Genomic DNA, 19807 nt, shown 5'->3' on the forward strand with positions numbered 1-19807 from the left:
GGAACACAGGACCCCCAATGAAGGAGCTAGAGAAAGTACCCAAGGAACTGAAGAGGTCTGCAACTCTATAGGAGGAACAACAATATGAATTAACCAGTACCACCCAGAGCTTGTATGTCTAGTTGCATATGTAGCAGAGGATGGCCTAGTTGGCCATCAATGGGAGGAGAGGCCCCTTGATATTGCAAACTTTATATGCCCCAGTACAGGGGAACGCCAGGGCCGGGAAGTGGGAGTGGGTGGGTGGGGAGCAGGGTGAGGGAGGGAATAAGGGACTTTTGGGATAGCATTTGAAATGTAGATGAAGAAAGTATCTAATAAAAAATGACCATAAACATAAAAAATAAGCTGTGCTGTCTAGGGGCCCTGATAATGGGCAAAGGGATCTGGTCTCGAGCCACAGCTCTTTATGAACTCGCATCCTCTTCAGCAGCATCAGAGAAGGGCACTGCAGTTATATTTCCTTTCCAAGAGGTTGTTCTGACCAGTGGTAAGAAAGGTCTATAGGAGGGTATGGGTGACTCAAAGTCATTTTTCAAAAAATTATTTTATGTCTATGAATACACTGTTGCTGTCTTCAGACACACACCAGAACAGGGCATCAGATCCCATTACAGATGTGAGCCACCATGTGGTTGATGGGAATTGAACTCAGGACCTCTGGAAGAGCAGTCAGTGCTCTTACCTGCTGCCCTGCATGTAATTTTTAAAAATCCCAATTCCTAACATTTTTTGGCAAAACTTTAAGAAGTCTCTTTATGACATATTTAAAGTCTATGTGAGCCCTTGATTTCATCCAAGGCATTTACAAATATGGATAGTCTGCCAAAAACATGTATAAATATTTAAAAAGATCTCATTGGAAATGATAAAAGATAATGTCCAGACATGAAACCCACTGCTGAGAGGTAGTGACAGCCTTAGCTGGGGCCCTGGGTTATAAGGCTACTGTGTCATCCTGAATTTGTAGCTTCACTCCTGTGTTCAACAGGAAGGAGTAAGACTTTCATGGTCCACCACCCATGATAGACTGTCCCTAGGTAAGAACTAACTGGTTTCCCATGTGTTTGAGGTCAGGTAACAGTGGACAACTCTGTCCCATCAGCCTTTTAAATTCCTGTCCATTTCCTCCTCTCTTTTCATGACAACATTGGGTGGGAAGCGTCTTTGAAGGCAGCATGTCAGTGGTCAGTAGCTGGTGGCCAGTGAAATCTAACTGGCCCGGAACATACTTGAACCTGATTTAATTTTCATTGAGAATAGCTACAGGGCATTCATAAACCCAGCTCCATGAAAGAGACAGGGAACCCTAGGAAGGTTCCACTGTCTGAAGTTACAGGTTATCTGTAGTTATTGTGGGCACTTGGCTGACTCTTGCCTGGTGCCAGGCGCAGTACATGCTACAGTCCATCGGCAAGGTCCTCCTAACATAGCAGAGATCCTCCATGGCTGCAAACCCCAGTCCAAGGGCTCTGAGGGAACAGCAATGCTCTTTTGACTGGTTGTTTTTTTTTTTTTTGGGGGGGGGGAACCATCTCACTCTATAGTCCTAGCTGTCTTATAACTTAATACGTAGCCCAGGCTGTCCTCAAACCCATGGTGATCTGCTTGCCTTCTGGGTGCTAGGGTTTTAGGCATGAGCCACCGTGCCTAGCTTCCTCATGTTTTAAAAAGTAAAGGGTTGGAGAGATGGTTCAGTGGTTAAGGCTTTGTTAGCAGGAGATTCAAGTCTTCCAGGCCTTCATGAGTACCACACTGACATGCACAACCCCTGCCCCCTACATGGAGATAAAAACAGTTAAAATAAAATCTTAAGATTAAGAGCATCTGAACTTTTGAGATACTGCTTTTTATTGAACATGTATAAGATCCACATTTATATTATTATAAACATTTTACAAACAAAATTTTATTTTGTTAAAAAACATTTCCTGGATTTTATTACTGACTGGTTAAGACATAAGACATATAACCTATAAATATGAAGGTCATTCTCCAAGGCTTAGAACAGAATACCGATGGAGTCACTTCGTTTTCCTTTTTTTCAGCACTGAGGACTGACCCCAGGGCCTTGCGCATGCCGGAAGGTTCCTTACCACTGAGCTGTTCAGCTTCCAGTTACAGTTTTTTCATAAACACTGCATTAACATCTAAAGGATTAACTAACACAGAGGAAGGCAATCCTCAAGACATATTGCCAAAGTTAATAAAAGTCTTCTGTAAGTCTGTCTTTCCTTGCACTGAACTGGCCGATGAATAGCAGTCAAAGAATTATATAAGATAAACATATTCATTTCAAAATACAGAACACATTGTAAATCAAATTTTTTTGTCCTCTTTGTTATATGGGGAGACCACTCATACTACCATTTATCCATTTTCTGATAAGAATCCCAAGGAGAAGGGAATAAGGCCTTCACTTAGGCATACTACAGGAAGATTTCATCTGTACAGCTCGACTACCAACAGTATGCTCAGTACCTAGCTAAGCCAAGATGCACAGTGGCCTAACAGTTACCCTACTTGATTATACTCACAAGACGTACCATCTCAGAGAACTGGATTTCTGAAATGTCCACATGAAAGACAAGTGAAGAAAATAGCACAATCTCGTCATATGAGCTCACTGTCTCTCTCGGAGATTTGATATAAACATGGAAGCCTAAGGTTTCAGAAGTGTTTCTGTGAAGTAGTTAATGATACTGTCAGCTTATGCTTCAAAAAATAGTTTATTTAACATGGAAATCTGAGAGTCTGGAATTGCTTCTGGATGCTTTGACTTACCAAAACTCAGTGCTGACTGATTTAAAAAAAAAATTAGCTTTTGAGTCAGGGTTTCATTCTGGGTTCAGGATTACCATGGGGCCCAGACTGTCCATGAACTCAAGGAGACCATGTATCCCAGGCTAGCCTTGAACTCATAGATCCTCTTGCCTCAGCCTCCCAAGTGCTGGGATTACAGGTGTGGAGCTGAATTTGAGTATGTTTCGAATGGAGGTTAGTTGAAGATATTTTCTTTTCCTAATAGTAAAAAAGAGTTAAGTGGTCTGCCTCTGTGACTCACAGTTTTGTGCAAAAAAAAAAAAAAAGAACAAAAACAAACTAAAAACCAAAAACATATACAGAAGAAACTAGCTTGGATATTATTTTCATGGTTTTATGCTGGAATGCGATGGTAGAATTTGGGGTGGTTGGTCAAGACTTTAATGTCAAGAATGTTAATCTACATTAGTTGTTGTATACAGAAGCTGCCTAACACTGCCACAAAACAGAGCCCAGCATTCAGGTGTATACTAACGACCCTGGGCCTTCTCTGTCTTTCCCTGGGTGTCACATCCTGTACAGTCTTGTCACCAGCTTGTGGCAGGAGAGGCTCTCCTGAATTGGCCTGTATATCCTTTTGAACAAGGTATCCCTTTCGTCTCATCACAGATACTAGCTGTAACGGGTGCTGTCTGTCTTTCCGCTAGGACAGAAGTAGAAATCAACTCACAGCTAAAATTTTCTCCAAGATTGGTCTGTTTAAAATTAACTTTTTAAGAGCCTACTTTCCCAAGTCTATTGTTCTCTAAACTCAAAGCAGAGTTAAAAGTAGATTTGCTACTTAGCAGACAGCTTTCAAAGTAGCCTTGTGGCAGACAGCCTGGCAGTCTGTGCCATGCAGAAAGAAGAGAAATGCAGACACTCGGGCGACGCTTCACATCCTGCTTGGGCTGTGTTGACATAGGAATGCAGAACATGCCCGCGAACACCAGGGCAGGAGAATCCAGACTTAGCTGATGCAAGAGTCACAGCTATCCTTCCCCCCCTCCAACTCCATGTTTCTGGTCAGTAAATGAATTTTTATAATACGTAACAATTTATGAATCAAGAAACTATATGAATCAAGATTATTGGTAGCTGTTAGGATAAAAAGGCATAATTTTTACACTTTTCAAAATGTCTTCACATTTCCCTTTTTGAGATAGAGTATCCTACAGCCTACTTTGGCTACCAACTCCCTATGGAGCCAAGAATGACCCTAAACCTCTGACCCTCCTGCCTCTACCTCTCAAGTGCTGGGATTACAGGCATATACCATGCCTGGTTTATGTACTGGGTGGGGATTAAACCCAGGACATTGTGTAGTCTAGGCAAACACTCTACCAACTGAGCTATATTCCCCAGATCCACACATTATACTGTTCTAAAAAAAAAGTTTCTGTACCATTTAAAATATCAAGACCTAATCCTGTGGTAAGATATGGGGCCAAGGTAGCCAGGGAAGGCTAAACTCTGCCCCGACTACAGCACCTGAATGTGTCTGATGAGCGGCCTCACTGAACCAGGCCCACAACCTAGTGTTATTACTGTCTTTAGAATCCAAAATCATTTGCAGAAGCGCTGATAAAAATATAGCCTAGAAATTATATTTTAAAAATAGAAAAAATATGCCTTTAAAATTGTCAGACTAAACCTCTTTAAATAGCATCTTCATTAACTCTAGTTAAAACTCACTTTGATCTTGTCGTAACATACAATGGACCTGCTCACCTGGAAACAGACAGCACGTCCTCACCTATTTGGATAACCTGCTCAAGATGTTAGCTAGTGTCCTGCCCTCCAAGTATGTCTGAATCTGACTCAGATAATCCTTCCTTTTAGTATTCAAAATATTCCAAAACAGGCTGTCATCTTTTTTTTAAAAATCAGAATCTATTTGTAAAAATAGTTTGGATTAGTGTAGATTACCTCATTCCTGAGATATTAAAATAAAAATTCTAATGCAAACAATTCCAATTTACCAAACTTCCCAATCCGAATATTCAAGCATTGCAACATAAAATTAGGTTGGCCAGAGTGATTCTGATCTGACCTATTGTCTTTTAGGACACCATTGTGAAGGTGAGGACTAGGGCACTGATGGCTCTGTATAAACTCATGCTTCTCTTCAGCAAAGGGAAGTTTAGCTCTCTCTACATGGGTACTGTCAAGTGAGAGCAGAAAAGCTACAGCTTGTGTGCTGTACTGTTAGCATGGACCCAGACTAGATATCTGGACCCGAAAAGCTGTATTAGAGGTATGGTATGGTCTGTTCTGGCTTCAAACAGCTAAATTCTGACACAGTAAAGAAGGAAATGGTCTCTGGTCAAGAGGCTGAAATAGGAAAGTGCCAGTCCCGTGGCCTCCGTGAAATCGCTGCCACTCAGCTGCTCAGACGTCTGTCCATTAGCACAGCATGGAAAGTGCTAGTTCACAGAAGTCTGGCTCTGATAGAATGCTATCTTTCTGACCAGCTAACAGGTTTGCATCTGTTCTGACCACCTGATGGGCAAGTCTTAGTGCTGAATGGATTATGAAACGGCTCTTGTAGCTTGTCTATGGAAGCCTAACATACTGATCATTACGCTTACTTTGACTCTTAGACAGTGGCACAGGGGTTTTGTGACTCACCTAATATTAACAACAGGAATAATAGACGCGGCACCATCACAGCCTTCCTTCTGGCCATCTGCCGCCGACTTGGACACATTTGCCATTTGACTTAAGTCTGAAATGCTCAGAATTATAAAGTATTTAAAATGTTTAAGCTATAGCATAATATTTCTCCAAAGCATGAGCCTCCTCTCTTCCTGCCAATTGCTGCATAAAAGGAGTTAATACATTTAGTACAAGGCTGTAGGTAACAGGACATGGAAGATTTACTTCATAGGAATTATAACTAGCTTGATAGAATTTATAGGGTTCAAACTGACCTCAAGTACTGTCTCTTAAATATAAAATTTAAAAACAGAGCCCAGACCTGTTGAGCACCCCCAATTTAGATAATTTACGCTGGAGTACTAAAATCACCCTCAAATGTGTCCAGTACGGGTTTTCTCTGGGTGCTTCAGAAGCGCAAGCAGATCTTCTGTCTGGTGCTGATGTAGGCTAAGTCTTCACTGCCCCGCCCTCCATCCGTTCACATACTCCCCCAGTGGGTTGAGTAGGTGGGAAAGGATTGTGCGGGATGCTTTAAGAATGAGTCAGCGCTGCCTTCCTCCTCACAGGTGAGCTTCACTTTGAAAACAGGCTCCGTGTTTTTCTTACATGCTTGACTAACACACCTCGAAACAGCTGTTGTCCACTCAGGGAAGCTTCCGCCCGCCGGCTTCACTCCTAGCGTTTGATCACGACCTGTTCATAGGCTCCAGACCCTACCCTGAAACGGTAGGGAGAGGAAAACTTTCAGGCCTTGAACTGCAGAGGCGGCAACCTCAGGAGAACTCTCCTCCCAGGCGCGCCCGCTGGTTTCCTTTCCCCCTTTTGAGACAGGGTTTCTGTGTGTAGCTCTGGCTGTCCTGGAAGGCCAGTCTGGCCTCAGTTTCCTGGGATTAAAGGCTATGCGCCACCGCCACCCAATCCTAAAATCAATGTCAGTCAGGGCAGTACACAGGGTTTCCCTGGAGAACGATGAGAGTCCTAAGTAATAATACTGTAGGTCTTCATATATCTTTCTAGAAAGGGGAAAGCCCTTTCCATTCCCTTTCTCTTCCGCCCTCTTCTTTCTCTTTTTCAGACAGGGTTTCATGTAGCCTAGGCTGGTCTACACCTCTCTGGCTTTTTGGTCCACTTCTTCCTGCCTCCACCTCCCACATGCTGGGATTATGAGTGACAGGGCTCAAGATTTCTTTTGGCCAACACACAGATGGCTTGATAGGTGGCCAGTATTGTGAATTACACCTGTGTGTCATAGATCAAAAGGGGAAAGGCTCTTGGTTGACCCCCCCCCCCAAACTCTTCTCTTCTTTATAATTTATAGCTGGGGACAGGGAACCTTGCTGGAGACTGTCTCCTCAACTCCCCTCTAGGTAGGTGTGGCCATGTGACTAATTTTCCCACATAAAACACAAAGAGATATATTGACTTCTATATCTCTAGTGTATAAGAAACCCTTGTCCTGGGTTGGTAGCTACATCAGCAGTCCAAGCCAGTGAAAGAATAAGATGGCAGTACATAAGTTTTGGGGACAGAATTGAATAGTCAGCCTGGCCATTGCATTCTTGGGTTTCTGCGTCACAGTTCTGTAATATGCTGGGTATGAACTGACCAGATACATATGTAGCAGAGGACGGCCTTATCTGACATTAATGGGAGGAGAGGCCCTTGGGCCTATGGTAGTTTGATGCTCCAGTGTAGGGGGATGCTAGAGCGGTGGGGTAGGAGTGGGTGGGGTTAGGGAGCACCCTCATAGAGGCAAAGGGGATGGGGGAGAGGGCTAATGGAATGGGGGGTTGTGGAGGGGTAACCAGGAAGGGGAGATATTATTTGAGATGTAAACAAATGGAATGATTAATAAAAATAAAGTAAAATAAAATAAAATTTGCAAGATAAAAATTGAAACCAAATAAATAAATAAAAATAATGAAATATACTAACAGAATGATGGAGTATACTAAATAACTTGCAGGCTTTGTTAATAAAGCCATTCTGAGACAGCCTATTTAGGTAATGGTCTCATCAACAGGAGACCTGCTGCTGCTGTAGTTGTAACTGATGCACTTAGGATGGAGGTTCTGGGCCATCAAGGAAGGAGCTCACTTCTCCCTGCTACTGTTTCTTGGTTTGGCAGAATAAAGGTTCTCACTATGTCTTTCAGACAGCAGCTAGCTTTATGTTTTGAATGGGTCATAGTTCTATCCTTTCCCAAGCACCCTGGGTGATCAGGAGAACTTCATTACTGGCGCTGCATGGAGGTGAGGGTCTTCCTGTAAAAATTATCCACAGGTAGCTGGTTCCTCATTTGTTGAGGTATCAGAATCCCCCTCCCCCTACATCTGCTGTTTTGCCCTGAGTGTATAGAGTTTAATAATCTTGGAGACTACTATGTCTGGTCTTACCCCTTAATGACCTTTTCTGAGGTGTTTATGTTTATGGTATATCTATATCTCTAGGTATAACATGATTATCCCATTCCTCCAGTTGGTGAATTGATGAACCCATGAGCTTCATTTGTAGTCATGGCAATGAAATAAACCAATACAGTGACAGCAAGGTCTACAGAAATTGAAACAGGGTTGGGCTTTTAATTTCCACTTGTGGAAAGAACGAGGGGAGGGTCACTGGACTCTCACCCACCATTCCCTCCTGCAGGTGCTCCTGGAAGCTGCTAGGGTATATGGCGGTGGAGGGTTAACTGACATTAGGTCTCTATAAGGTTGTCAACCATGATGCAGCAGGATTTCTTGGTGACTCAGCTGTTCTGAGTGATCAAGCCCAGGACGCTCCCCGGTTCATCAGCTCGCCAACCATTTTTTGGTCTGTTGGTGGTGCTTTATCTTAGCATAGGGGATCAGACTTGGCATTTGAACATCAGAATACAGGAAGGAAGCATGTGTGTGTGGGAAATAATGGATGGAGAATTCTCAAATCTGATGAAATGTGTCTGTACAGGCATCCAAGAAGTTCAATGAAATCCAAACAGAATAAAGACAGAGAAACACACCCAGTCACATCACATGCCAACTTCTAAGAAACCAGCCACTGGGGGGAAATCTTGTTCGGTGTGCTGGCTCACGCCTTTAGTCCCAGCACTCGGGAGGCAGAGGCAGGTGGGTTTCTGTGAGTCTGAGGATAGCCTGGTCTACATAGAGAGCTCCAGAGTAGTCAGAGCTATACACTGTGACCCTAAACAGAAAAAAATCTTAAAAAATATCTAGATAGCAGCTGGAAAGATGGCTCAGGAGTTTAAGTCATTCCTGATTCTCCTGAGGACCTGAGTTTGGTTTCCAGCATTTATATCAGGTGTCTCACAGCTGTAACTCCTCTCCAGGATAGCCAACGCTCTCTCTTCTGGCCTTGTTTGTGCACCCCGCCACTCCCACCCTGTATATACCCACACAGACACACATATTAAAAAAGAAACCTTTAAAACAGCCATATATACAAATTATATAAAGGTTAAAAACAGAAATGGGAACAGCCTTCTTGTTTAAAAAAGAGAAAGAAAGAAAGAAAAGAAATGTCCCTAAGGTCAAGAATGGTTAATAGCAGCTTCTGCTGCTGAGTGGGCGCGCGCAGTGGCTCACAGAGGTAGGCCCACTGGCTGGAAATGTTTGCTTTGCTCTGTGTACAATATTAGGCTACAATTCTGTTCTAAAAATTCTTTTTATGTTCCAATGGCCAGGTGCTCTATTTGTCTAACAGAGTCTAAAAATAAGTAACTAACATAAAATATAATGTTGAAGACGTCCAGGAAAGAATATTCCAGCCATAACCAACTCCTCTCATGGAGGTACAGCATATGTGTTACTTTAGCCTCAACATAATGACAACTGCAACCTTCATCCTTTACTTATTCCTTTTTCCCAGAGGCTAGGCTAGCTTGGGACTCTTCAGACTATGTAGCCGAGGAGAGCCCTGAACTTATGAACTTCCTGCTCTTCTTTCCCAGGCGCCGGGATTATAGGAGGGAGCCACCATGTTCTGTCCCCTCTCGAGACTGAAGTGAGGGCTTCGTATTGCTAGGCGAGCCTTCTCTGCTACACTTCCTCTCCCCGTGAAGTAGGCCGTTCACGTTTCAGCCGAGTGACCGGGTCCATGACGTACCTGTTTGGAAGGTGGTGGCTGCCAAAGGTTGTACTTCCCCCAGGTCCCACGAACAACCTCAGCCCTTCTTCTGCAACACATAATTGGAAAGCTTGCTAAGCGCACAGTTGCCAGGCCACCCTCAAATAATACACAGATTGTAGTGACTGGCATTGTACATTCATCAAGTGCAGCAGTTTTATAAGAGACGATTGCAAGGCCAGCCTAACCAACAGTTCTTTCTCACCGACCTCCCCAAAGCTCTTTTCCTTTTAACAGTAATGACAGCTCTTTCTACAAATTTTCAGGAGGTTTAATTATTTCTATTTCCAGCTAGTTATACAACAAAACAGTCTACTGTTAAGTGTTCTCTATTCTCACAGCGTGAGTAATTGCACCTTTCAAGTTGGTGGCAGATAAAATTTCAGTTTCTGTGGAAATCGCTGGGAGAGACTGCACGCCAATTCTATTCACGACTGGTTTCAAGACCACCACGCCTGGCCCCCCCCATGGGTCACAGAGCCAGCACTCATGAAGGGTGTGGATAGGAAAGCTTTCTTTAAAATCGATCTCTGCTTCTCTGGACCCACACCATTTCTAGGGCTTGAACTCGGGGCCTCATAAATTCTGGGAATTTGCTGCACTACTGAACTACACCTCCTTCACCTGACTCCTTCACTGAAGTTCGCTCTTTTTCTAGGATTACCAGCCTTTGTCAGAGACAAGCTACAAAACTACCATTGCTTTTGTGGCCATGGAATTGAGTTCGCCCGCCCGTCTGCAGCAGTAGCCCAACCACATGGCCCCACAGCGGTGGGCCACAGCGCCCGTGCGCATCCGTTCTCCGCACACCTTCTGCACTGGAGTCGAGGCTGAAGTCCTGACTCTGTAGGATTTTCTCCACAATGTCATCAGCATCCACTCTGGTGTCGTCAACCCGCTTCAGCTGAGACTCAACAGAATCCTGCTTCACTGGGCATCTGTGAAGAGAGCCACAGCTGTTTCCTCCTTTTGTAGTGATGTCATGAGAATGATGCTTTGGAACATAATGGCATCACGTGGGAAGGTACCTGGCAAGTTTCTCTGAAGTTTCCTCTTCCTTAGCAGCGGTGGTGGTGGCGGCAGCAGCGGCAGCCGGGTCTGGACTTGGTTCAGCTGTGATTGGCTCAGTCTCGTCACATGGCTCGAGAATGCTTTCAATCCCCGTTGATGTGCTTCCCACTGAGGTATTTCTCCTGTGACAGAACTCGGAGAAACTGGATGACCGGGAGTGACAGGTGCTATAGCCTGCCAGAAGAAAAATCACTTCGGATATACTGCCAATGATCACGCACACACACACTACAGTCTAACCTTTTCTTTCTGTAGGCGTGTACAGGTTCACAGGGGTGCATACACACTGTGTGCAGATGCACGTGGGTGGACGTGTGCACAGAGGCCAGTTGTTGATCTGGTATGCTCCTCTGTCGCTGGCCACCTCGTGAGACACTGAGCCTTGACCTTGCTGATTTGGCTTCAGTAGTCCCTGACATCCCTCTGTCTTTGTCTTCCCAGCCCTTAGGTTGCAGGTATGACCTGTTCATGTCGGACTTTTATGTGAGTGCTGGGGACTGAACTCAGGATCTCATGCTTGCATGGCAAACACTTTACTGAGTCATCTACCATCTCTGAGATGTAATTTCTTTACCCCACAACAATAACGGTTCCACTATAGTAGTTCCAAGTGTATTATTGGATTTTATTTTGTCTGGAGACAGGCATTTGCTATACAGCAAGCAGAGGCTGGCCTTGACCTTGCCATCCTTCTGTCTCAGCCTCCCCATTGCTAGGATAACAGCTGTGTGTCACCACACCTGGCTTGAAATCCCTTTAGAACAGTGGTTCTCAACCTTCATAACGCTGCGACCCTCTAATACTGCTCCTCATGTTGTGGTGATCCCCAAGCATAAAATTATTTCATTGCTACTTCATAAGTCTAGTTTTGCAATTGTTATGGCTCATAATGTAAATATCGGATATTCAGGAGATCTGATAATGTGACCCCTAAAGGGGTCATGGCCTATTGGCTGAGAACCACTGCTTTAGAAGAATAAGCACTGAATCCCACTGCGGGCCTCTACCTGATACTTTGGACTGTTGGCTTGCATAGCTTGATGTTCTAGAGTGTCCCCAGGCACCAAGTTCATCTGGAACAGAGGCACTTTTTGCTGAAAGATCTGCAATAAGTCACAACTCAATGTTACTATTGCCAGCAAGTCAACTTGTATTCTAACTTGTAGATTTTATTACTTCGTAAATTCATAATCAAGGAAAATAAATGATAACGTGATGGAGTCCTTCAAATTAGCACAATGAAAACAGCTACATCGCAAGAAATGAAAGAATATTTAAATATCTTAGTTCATTGGAAAGTTAGGGTACTTTCATCATGTCTACTAGCAGTGTGCTTTAAAACCATTAGTTCTTTTTCCTCAACATATCTCTAATAAGTCAGGCTTATTCTTATAATTCTCAGGAAAATGCTGGACTTTGGTGTTGTTTCCCTATCTATCTATTATCTATCTGTCTATCTATCTACCTACCTATTTATCTATAAGACATAGTCTCATCTATCTATCTATCTATCTATCTATCTATCTATCTATCTATCTATCATCTATCCATCTATCTATCATCTATCTATCTATCTATCTATCTATCTATCTATCTATCTATCTATCTATCTATCTGACAGGGTCTCATAACCCTAGCTACCCTTAAACTCAGTAGCAGAGTATTCAACTCCTGACCTCCTTTCTTGCTGTCCTCAGTGCTGGGATTGCAGGTGGATACCACCATGCCCTGACATTGTTGTGTTTTTGCTGTTTTGTTTTTCAGTGGTGTGGAGACCTTATGCCTTCAAAATTCATCACAGTAGTGAATTAAAGGCACTTTACTCTATAATGTCAGTCTTCCTAGTGCTACACCAATATTGCAACTTTTATCAACACGTCATAGGGTAAGGTATCCAGGATGAAAGTTCTTAAAAACAAACAAACAAATACAAGACTGGAGATGATGCAGCCATTCTCTTCCAGAGAACTTGGGTTCAGTTCCCAGCACCCACATGGAAGCTCACAACCAGCTGTTACTCCAGTTCCAGGGGACCCAACATTCTCTTTTGGCCTCTACAGGCATGCACATGGTGAACAGACATATACATAGGCAAAACACCCAGACACTAAAAGGATAAGATGACAAGTAAAATTTGAAAAATAAAGCGACAAAAGGAACAGGATAGTACCAGTTAGTGAGGTACTATTTGGGAGCACAAACTGTTCCTAGTAGCTCCCTGATCACCTGCATAGTCTAGATAGCAATTTTGCACTGGTGGTACCAGTCATCCTCCATAGAAGACAGAACTGTGAGTGTTTAGTATTAGTGTAAAACACTTGAAAACAAGAACTGCTGTTAACGTAGGGACAGAAGGGAAGCACTTGAATGAGACAGTTACCACAGTAGCAGTTCTGTAACTGAGATGCTGCACAGCTGGACCAGCAGATGCTGTCAAACATGCAAGCTACAGGTCCTCTGCAAAGGCTTCTCATGTCCGGGCAGACTGCAGGGGTCCCAAGTGTTTATCTCTACAGCAGCCCAAAACCCAAAGGTCAGCTCCAATGGAACCCTTTCCAGGTGACAGTTTGTAGAGATTCCCGTACACCCTGAAGTCTACCCCAGTGTTTGGCTCAGATCTCAGTCATCTGTCTTCGGGTTCCCAAAATGTATTCTATATTAAGCTCTTATCAAATCAGTTGTCCCTGGTGTAGATGAAACAAACACTGGGGCTACAAAGTATGAGGCAAAACACATGCAGACAAAATACCGTGTGCACAGCATCAACCAAAAAGAAGATACTAAGGACCCCAAAGGCCAGTGCACCTGATAGGACCTGGGAGGAGACCTCGCAGAGGAGGCTAGCCCAGGATCTGCCAATGTAGGAGCCTCTCAGCTAGCTGAGTGGGGACTGGCATAGGGCACAACAAGTCTTGTTGGTAGAGAAGCAAATGGTGAAGTCGGCATACAGAGCACTGGGGAGATGACTGACTGGAAAGAGGCCGAAGGCACAAAAAGATGCCGGCTGGTGAAGACCTTTCTGGGAGCTGAATGAAGCTATGACTTTAGGTAAGGGCATGACCCTGCAGTCTGTACTGGGTAAAGATCACTTTAGTAAATGGACAAGCAGGATGGACTGACTGAAGGGAGAAGGTTTTCATTATAATCCAGCTAAGAGTGTGAGGTGTTTAGCACAGATTGTCAGAGTCAGGTGCCGAGCAGAAGCTTGTGCCAGGTTGTCTGACCAGAAGGAAAAATTTAGGCAAATTTACACTGACATGTGGAATCGGAGGACTATTGACACTCATCACATGCTGACCTGTCCCTAGCCTTTTGCTGGGATATGAGGCCCTGATCATGGAGAACCCAGAGTCTGGCTGGGGAGAAAGATGAGCATGTGAATTTCAGTAGGATATGTGACATGAAGGAGACCTTCCCCAAGACATTGGAAACAGGTATTTGTAAATTACATTTGTGAGACAGTTGAATCCAGGGGTACAGATTATATTCCTCAGAAAACTATTCCTGTGGAATAGCAACACTGGAGAGGAGGCTGAAAAGACAGGGAAGGTTTTATGCCTTAGTTTCTGTTTTGAAGGACTGGGGACTAAAGCCAGGTCCTCAAGCACACAGCGAAGTACCCTATTCCACAGTGACAGCTGTGGGACCTTAAGGAAGTTTTTTAAAATTTTTTTTTGCTATTATTTGAGAATCTCATACATGCACATGATGTGTTTTGATCAAATTCACCATCTATTCCTTCCGCTCCAATTCTTCTCGTACTTCTCTCTCTCTTTTCCCTACCAACATAATGTGCTGTGTTCTTAAACTCAGGGAACCAACTTAGTGCTGCCCCTGTGTGCGTGAGTGTAAGACCATCTACTGGAGCCTCTCAGGGACCACACTCCTGAGGAAAACTTTCTCTCCCTCTCCTCAATTAACAACAGTAATTACCAACAATTACTAACAGATTCTTAGCTCTAAAAAAAAATCACTATGGTTATTTATTTACTTATTTATTTGAGTAAGTGTGTGTGTGTGTGTGTGTGTGTGTGTGTGTGTGTGTGTGCCATACAACATACAAATGGAGGCCAGATGACAACTAGCTAAGTAGCAAGAGGGTCCTGGGGATTGAACTCATGTCTTCAGAATTGGCAGCAAGCAACTTTAACAACCGGACCATCTTGCTGGCTCAAGGAATCCCTAAGAAGCTAGAAGAGGAAAGGCCATGAAGGTAGGAGACAAGGAAAGAGAAGGCTTCAAGAAAGAATTAGTGGCTGAGTCACGAGAACAGGAAAAGTGCTCACCATCTTTGGCCATCAGGTAAACTCAGACATCACGACGGAACACAAACCAGATTGCAGTCGAGGTTAACTATCAATGGGCAGTGCAATGGTTAACTCACTGGAAGTTTGACTAGACCAGGAGTTACTGAAGGGTCACCTACCTGGGACATCTGTGAGGTTTAACTGAGGAGTGAAAACCCACCCCAAGGCTGAACAGAACCATTTCCTGAGCTGAGGCCCTGGAGAGGAGGAACCCGCTGTTACCTTATCAACACCAGCACTTATCTTTGTGTTTCCCCAACTGCCGGTGCAATGTGACCGGATGCCTCCTATCCCATGGTGGCTTCCCTACAGCCACAGGCTGCATCCCTGGAACTGTGAGTTCAAATCTCCTGCAAGTTCTTTTGTTCACAGCAACAAGAAAAGTAACAGAGGCAAGCAGTCTTGGTTTCTAGAATTCTGTCTACATATATACTGTGATGCATGTATCAAATATGTATTCTCTTCTCCATGGCTGTCTGTCTGCTTTTCTGTCTGTCTATCTACTCAACACTGGAACCTCAGAAGATAGAGGAGGATGGAAGGGTACTAGGGCTTACTTTATATTTTCTCAGTATAGACAACAGCTCAGGATGTTTAAGCACTGAAGGGAGGAGTTACTGGAAAGATTGGCGGTATCCATATGACTGGTCAATTTCAAATCAAGAAACATAATCCTTGTAATCACTTGTAAGAAACCGTATCACTGCACATTTGCCAAGGTAGTGAAAATGTTAATCCTAGTACTTCACTTCTCTTTCCTCTCTCTCCAACAACATTCTGTTCCCATAATTTGGGAGACAGAAGAAGACTCCCATGTCCTTTACCCGCAGCAGGGTTGGCATCTTGCCCACCCTGCTTTTAGCAACTACGGTAGATTCTGCCTCAGTCGGAAGTCTGTCTGGGGAAGTGGATCTCACTTTGTAAACCAGGCTGTCCTTGAACTCACAGAGATTTGCCTGCCTCTGTCTCCTGAGTGCTGGGATTAAAGGTGGGCACCGCCATCGAGAAATAGATCTTAAAGTTGTGCTAAGTACCATGTACCTTGAAACCATTATAAAGTTTCAAGGCACCAACTTCGATCTACCAAGCCCCCAATTGGCAGAATTGACAGGTGAATAGAACCAAAAAAATAGTAGATTATCTAAGGGAGCGAGCAGTCCTGTTCTTAAACTGAACTCAGTCCAAGACCTGAACTCAGATCATCAGACTTGGCTGCAAGCACCCTGCCATACTGAGCCATCTTGCCAGCCCCTCAGGATTCAGACTCTTCTTTGGGAAATAAAATAGTGCTGTTTTTCAGAAACTGAACGGTCAGGACACTATATACCCATACCTGCTATTCCAAGATGCACCTTGAGGGTCTCGCCACCTTTCCTGTCCTCTTCCAGAGACTCAGATTCCCCAGCGATTGGTATTGACATGGATGTGGAAGGTGGCCTGTAAATAGATATTTTAAGGATCAGAGCTTGAACCGTGTGTGAACCTGAAGGTTCGAGTAACTGTTAGAGACTCATTGTGTGGTCAGCATCTGACCTTAGTAAGCTCTTTATTAGGATATCCTTTTGAGGATGAAATAAAAAAAATTAAGTAACCTATAAGTATCTTTTAGAATCTTAAAACCTGAATAATAAATGTGGGAAATATTTTTATATAAAGATATTATTTTTATTTATGTGCATGTGTGTATGTACACACATGTGCAGGTGCCTACATAGAACAAAAGAGGGTGTTGGATCCTCTGGAATAGAAAGAGTACTACTGTCTCACGGCATTCTGAAGAGAGAGAACCCAATACAGCCCTGTATTCAGCACTTAGGAGGTTGAGGCAGGAGGACCAGATTATCCTAGGACATGTAGCAAGCTGGGCACCAACCTGGGGTACACGAGCCCCTGTCTGAAAGCAAACCCTTCAATAGCACCTTTGGATCAAAGCTCAAACCCCGAGGATGACACCCACAGCTCTCCATGGTCTGACTTGGACCAACCTCTTTAATAGTTGTGTTTTAATTTTTGTTGTAATATTTTAGGGGTTTTGGGGGGACAGGGCATAAACTTGCTCAGTAGCCCTGGCTGGCTTGGTAACCTGTATGTAACCCAGACTAGCTTTGAATTTATGAAAATTCTTCTGCCTCAGTTTTCTGAATGCTAGGATTACATATAGGCTTGTACTATCATGCCCTGCTAAGTTATATGTTTAAATAACATAAAAAACTTGGTAAAAATTCCATTGAGTATTTCACAGGAATGAATGAATATATATATGTTTCACACAAAGAACGGGGCCTACATTGACAGTCATAAATCACTAGTGATCTTACTGTGCCTGCATGCCTCAATTCTCCCCCCCGCCCCAAGACAGAGTTTCTCTGTATAGCCTTGGCTGTCCTGGAGTTCACTTTGTAGACCAGGTTGGCCTTGAACTCAGAAATCTGCCTGCCTCTGCCTCCGGAGTGCTGGGATTAAAGACGTGCACCACCACCACCTGGCATGCCTCAATTCTTAAATGTCAGTTGTCTTCCCTTCTGTAGGTGATTACAGCCATAACACACCTAACACTCTCTTATATTTGGCTTTCCTGTCCAGCTATCTTAAAAAACCAGGAGCCATCTCTGCTGAGTGCTCTAAGTCGGGGGCAGCTAGCATTCAGGCAGAGCAAGCTGACCATGGCGGGGTGGGGTGGGGGCTGTTAGCACAGCAGACTGAGAACTTAAAATCTTAGCTAGGCTGCTGCAGTTCTGTTGCCCAGGGCAACATAGTTTCAGTGTGTTGGCTCCATTCTATTACTTCTTTTGTTCAAAAAGTGTTTTATATTCTTTGTCAGGATTCCTTGATACAGCATGGTTGCAGAGTAAAGAAATGGGGATTATTTTAATTTTATAGCCATGTTCAGAGTCTGTGAAAAGTGACCTTCTAACATGACATCATTCTATCCTGGATATACAAATATTCTGTGTATCATTACAATGCCGGGTGTATGGGCAAACTGATTTGTCTTCTTGGAATGTCTCTCCTCACCTTCCACACTTAATACATTCTTATTCATCATCACTGCTTAGCCCAGAGCCACACCCTCAGGGAGGACTTTCTGACTTTCAAGGATCAGTGGTGATTAGTGGCTCTCCGCTCTCTACCCCTGTAGTACTGTGTGCTATGTCAGGGCCTGCAACTCGCCAGGAGTTATGTACCTCTGGTTCCACACAGACATACTTGACCAAGACAATGGCTCTGTCTTAGCTTCTTTCTATGTAAGATAAGGATCATCACACCGGGATGTTTTACAGATTCCTTTTTTAGATGTGGGTCTCGCTGTGTCTTACATCTGGTCTCTGAGTTGTTCCTCCCCGGGCTTCTCAGGAGAGAGAATATCAACTCATGAATCGGTCACACAATCTACCTCTTCCGCCATCGCTCCACGGCTCTCTTTTCTACCCTGCCCCATAAACTAGGGCAGTCTTTTTCACCTGAAACCTCCACAACTTTTTACCTTATTCAGAAGGTAAGTGGGGCCATCTGAGGGGCTCACAAGATGACCATCTGACCTCACCTCCCATTACCAAGCTTGTGGCTCCCTCTGCTCTAGATATACTGGTCTCCAGGCAGTTTCTTGAGCACACTGGATACAGACCCCCTCAAGGCTTTTGTCCATATTCCCTCCACCTTGAATACTTTTTCCTCAACGATCTGTGTCCCACCTCCTTCAGGTTTCTACTCAAATGTCATCTCATCCAGGAAAGCCTCCCCTGATACTCCATATAAGACAGCACCAGCTCTTTAGGGCATCACCAGCCCCACCCCCACCCCCCAGCCTATCCCCTTTCAGAGCATCCATTCCCAGGTTCGGTTCTGTGCTTATTGCTACTTGGTTGTTTCTTTGAGTCTAAGGTCTATGATGGGAGAATGCTATCTCTTTTGCTCACCTCAGATTAGAATGCAACCCCACACACAGTAAGGCACCTACCAGGCGTTTGTTGAAGAAGTAAGAAAACAGAAAGCAAACTAAAACTGTCCTTTGTCTAATTCCGCCTTAAACCTGAAACCCCAAAGATGGGGAAAGATCTCTTAACCTGCATCATTTTGAGAGTGGCTTACTTGATACCAGGGGACAGTCACTTCTACGAACTTCAGGCCAGCCTACCACGAAAGGAGCCATTTACCTACAAAAGTGCTTCCATTTGTATCAGACTTTCAGACAAAACAGTCCAGTTACTGGTCATCAACTTACGTTTTAAAGCATGGGTCACCGGACATCAGCTGCATACTGATCAAAACCTAAACAAGAGAGCAACAAATGGCAGTTACGGAAGATCTCTCCAGAAGCCAGCTTCTGCTCATAGGCGTTTCTTCCACAACGCCTAGTCTAACGTTTTCTATCCAGAACACATTAAATAAATAAATGTGTAATGAGGTGTACCCGGAATTCAATTACTGCTTTATGTAGAGATGGATTAAAAAATATCTTTGGTGTCCAAAACCTTGTGGTTCCAGAAATCTTGTTGAAAATGTAAGAATGGAAAGCACTTCCCTAGAAATATTCCCTCTTGAACGTGTGGCTGTGTCTGGGTTGTCTGTATTTACTCTAGATTCCTGTGCGGATAAGCCCGCCCTCCTGCTCCACAGGATGAGGCTTCATGGGATAGCTGCTCCAGGCTCTAAGGGGCAGAGAGCTTCTGGCCTTTGCATCAGCTTTGGGCTGGAATGAAGTCCTTGCTGTTTCCTTTTGAGATGTTGATATTCCCTGGTTGCTGAGTAACTTCTTAGAATCAACCACAGGACAATCTTATTTAGTCTGAGCGAGTGAGTCTGGCCTCAGACTCAGTCTGCATCAGTGTGGCCTTGAACCT

At 44.0% G+C, this 19807-nt stretch overlaps 1 protein-coding gene across 1 annotated transcript in view; it reads right to left on the bottom strand.

Annotated features, from left to right (window-relative positions):
* Positions 1-3075: 3075 nt before the first annotated feature.
* Fam102b (family with sequence similarity 102 member B) overlaps positions 3076-19807 on the bottom strand; it is a 55921-nt gene continuing 39189 nt past the window's right edge. Inside the window, exons 5-11 of the mRNA XM_021195964.2 lie at positions 19189-19235; positions 16300-16403; positions 11667-11762; positions 10617-10833; positions 10399-10526; positions 9568-9637; positions 3076-6181 (exon numbers count right to left, since the gene is read on the bottom strand). Of these exons, the coding sequence (XP_021051623.1) occupies positions 6139-6181; positions 9568-9637; positions 10399-10526; positions 10617-10833; positions 11667-11762; positions 16300-16403; positions 19189-19235 (705 nt within the window). The 3' untranslated portion in view covers positions 3076-6138. The remainder of the gene's footprint in view (positions 6182-9567; positions 9638-10398; positions 10527-10616; positions 10834-11666; positions 11763-16299; positions 16404-19188; positions 19236-19807) is intronic.

The sequence above is a fragment of the Mus pahari genome, chromosome 4, assembly GCF_900095145.1.
Source record: "Mus pahari chromosome 4, PAHARI_EIJ_v1.1, whole genome shotgun sequence".
Taxonomy (NCBI): Eukaryota; Metazoa; Chordata; class Mammalia; order Rodentia; family Muridae; genus Mus; species Mus pahari.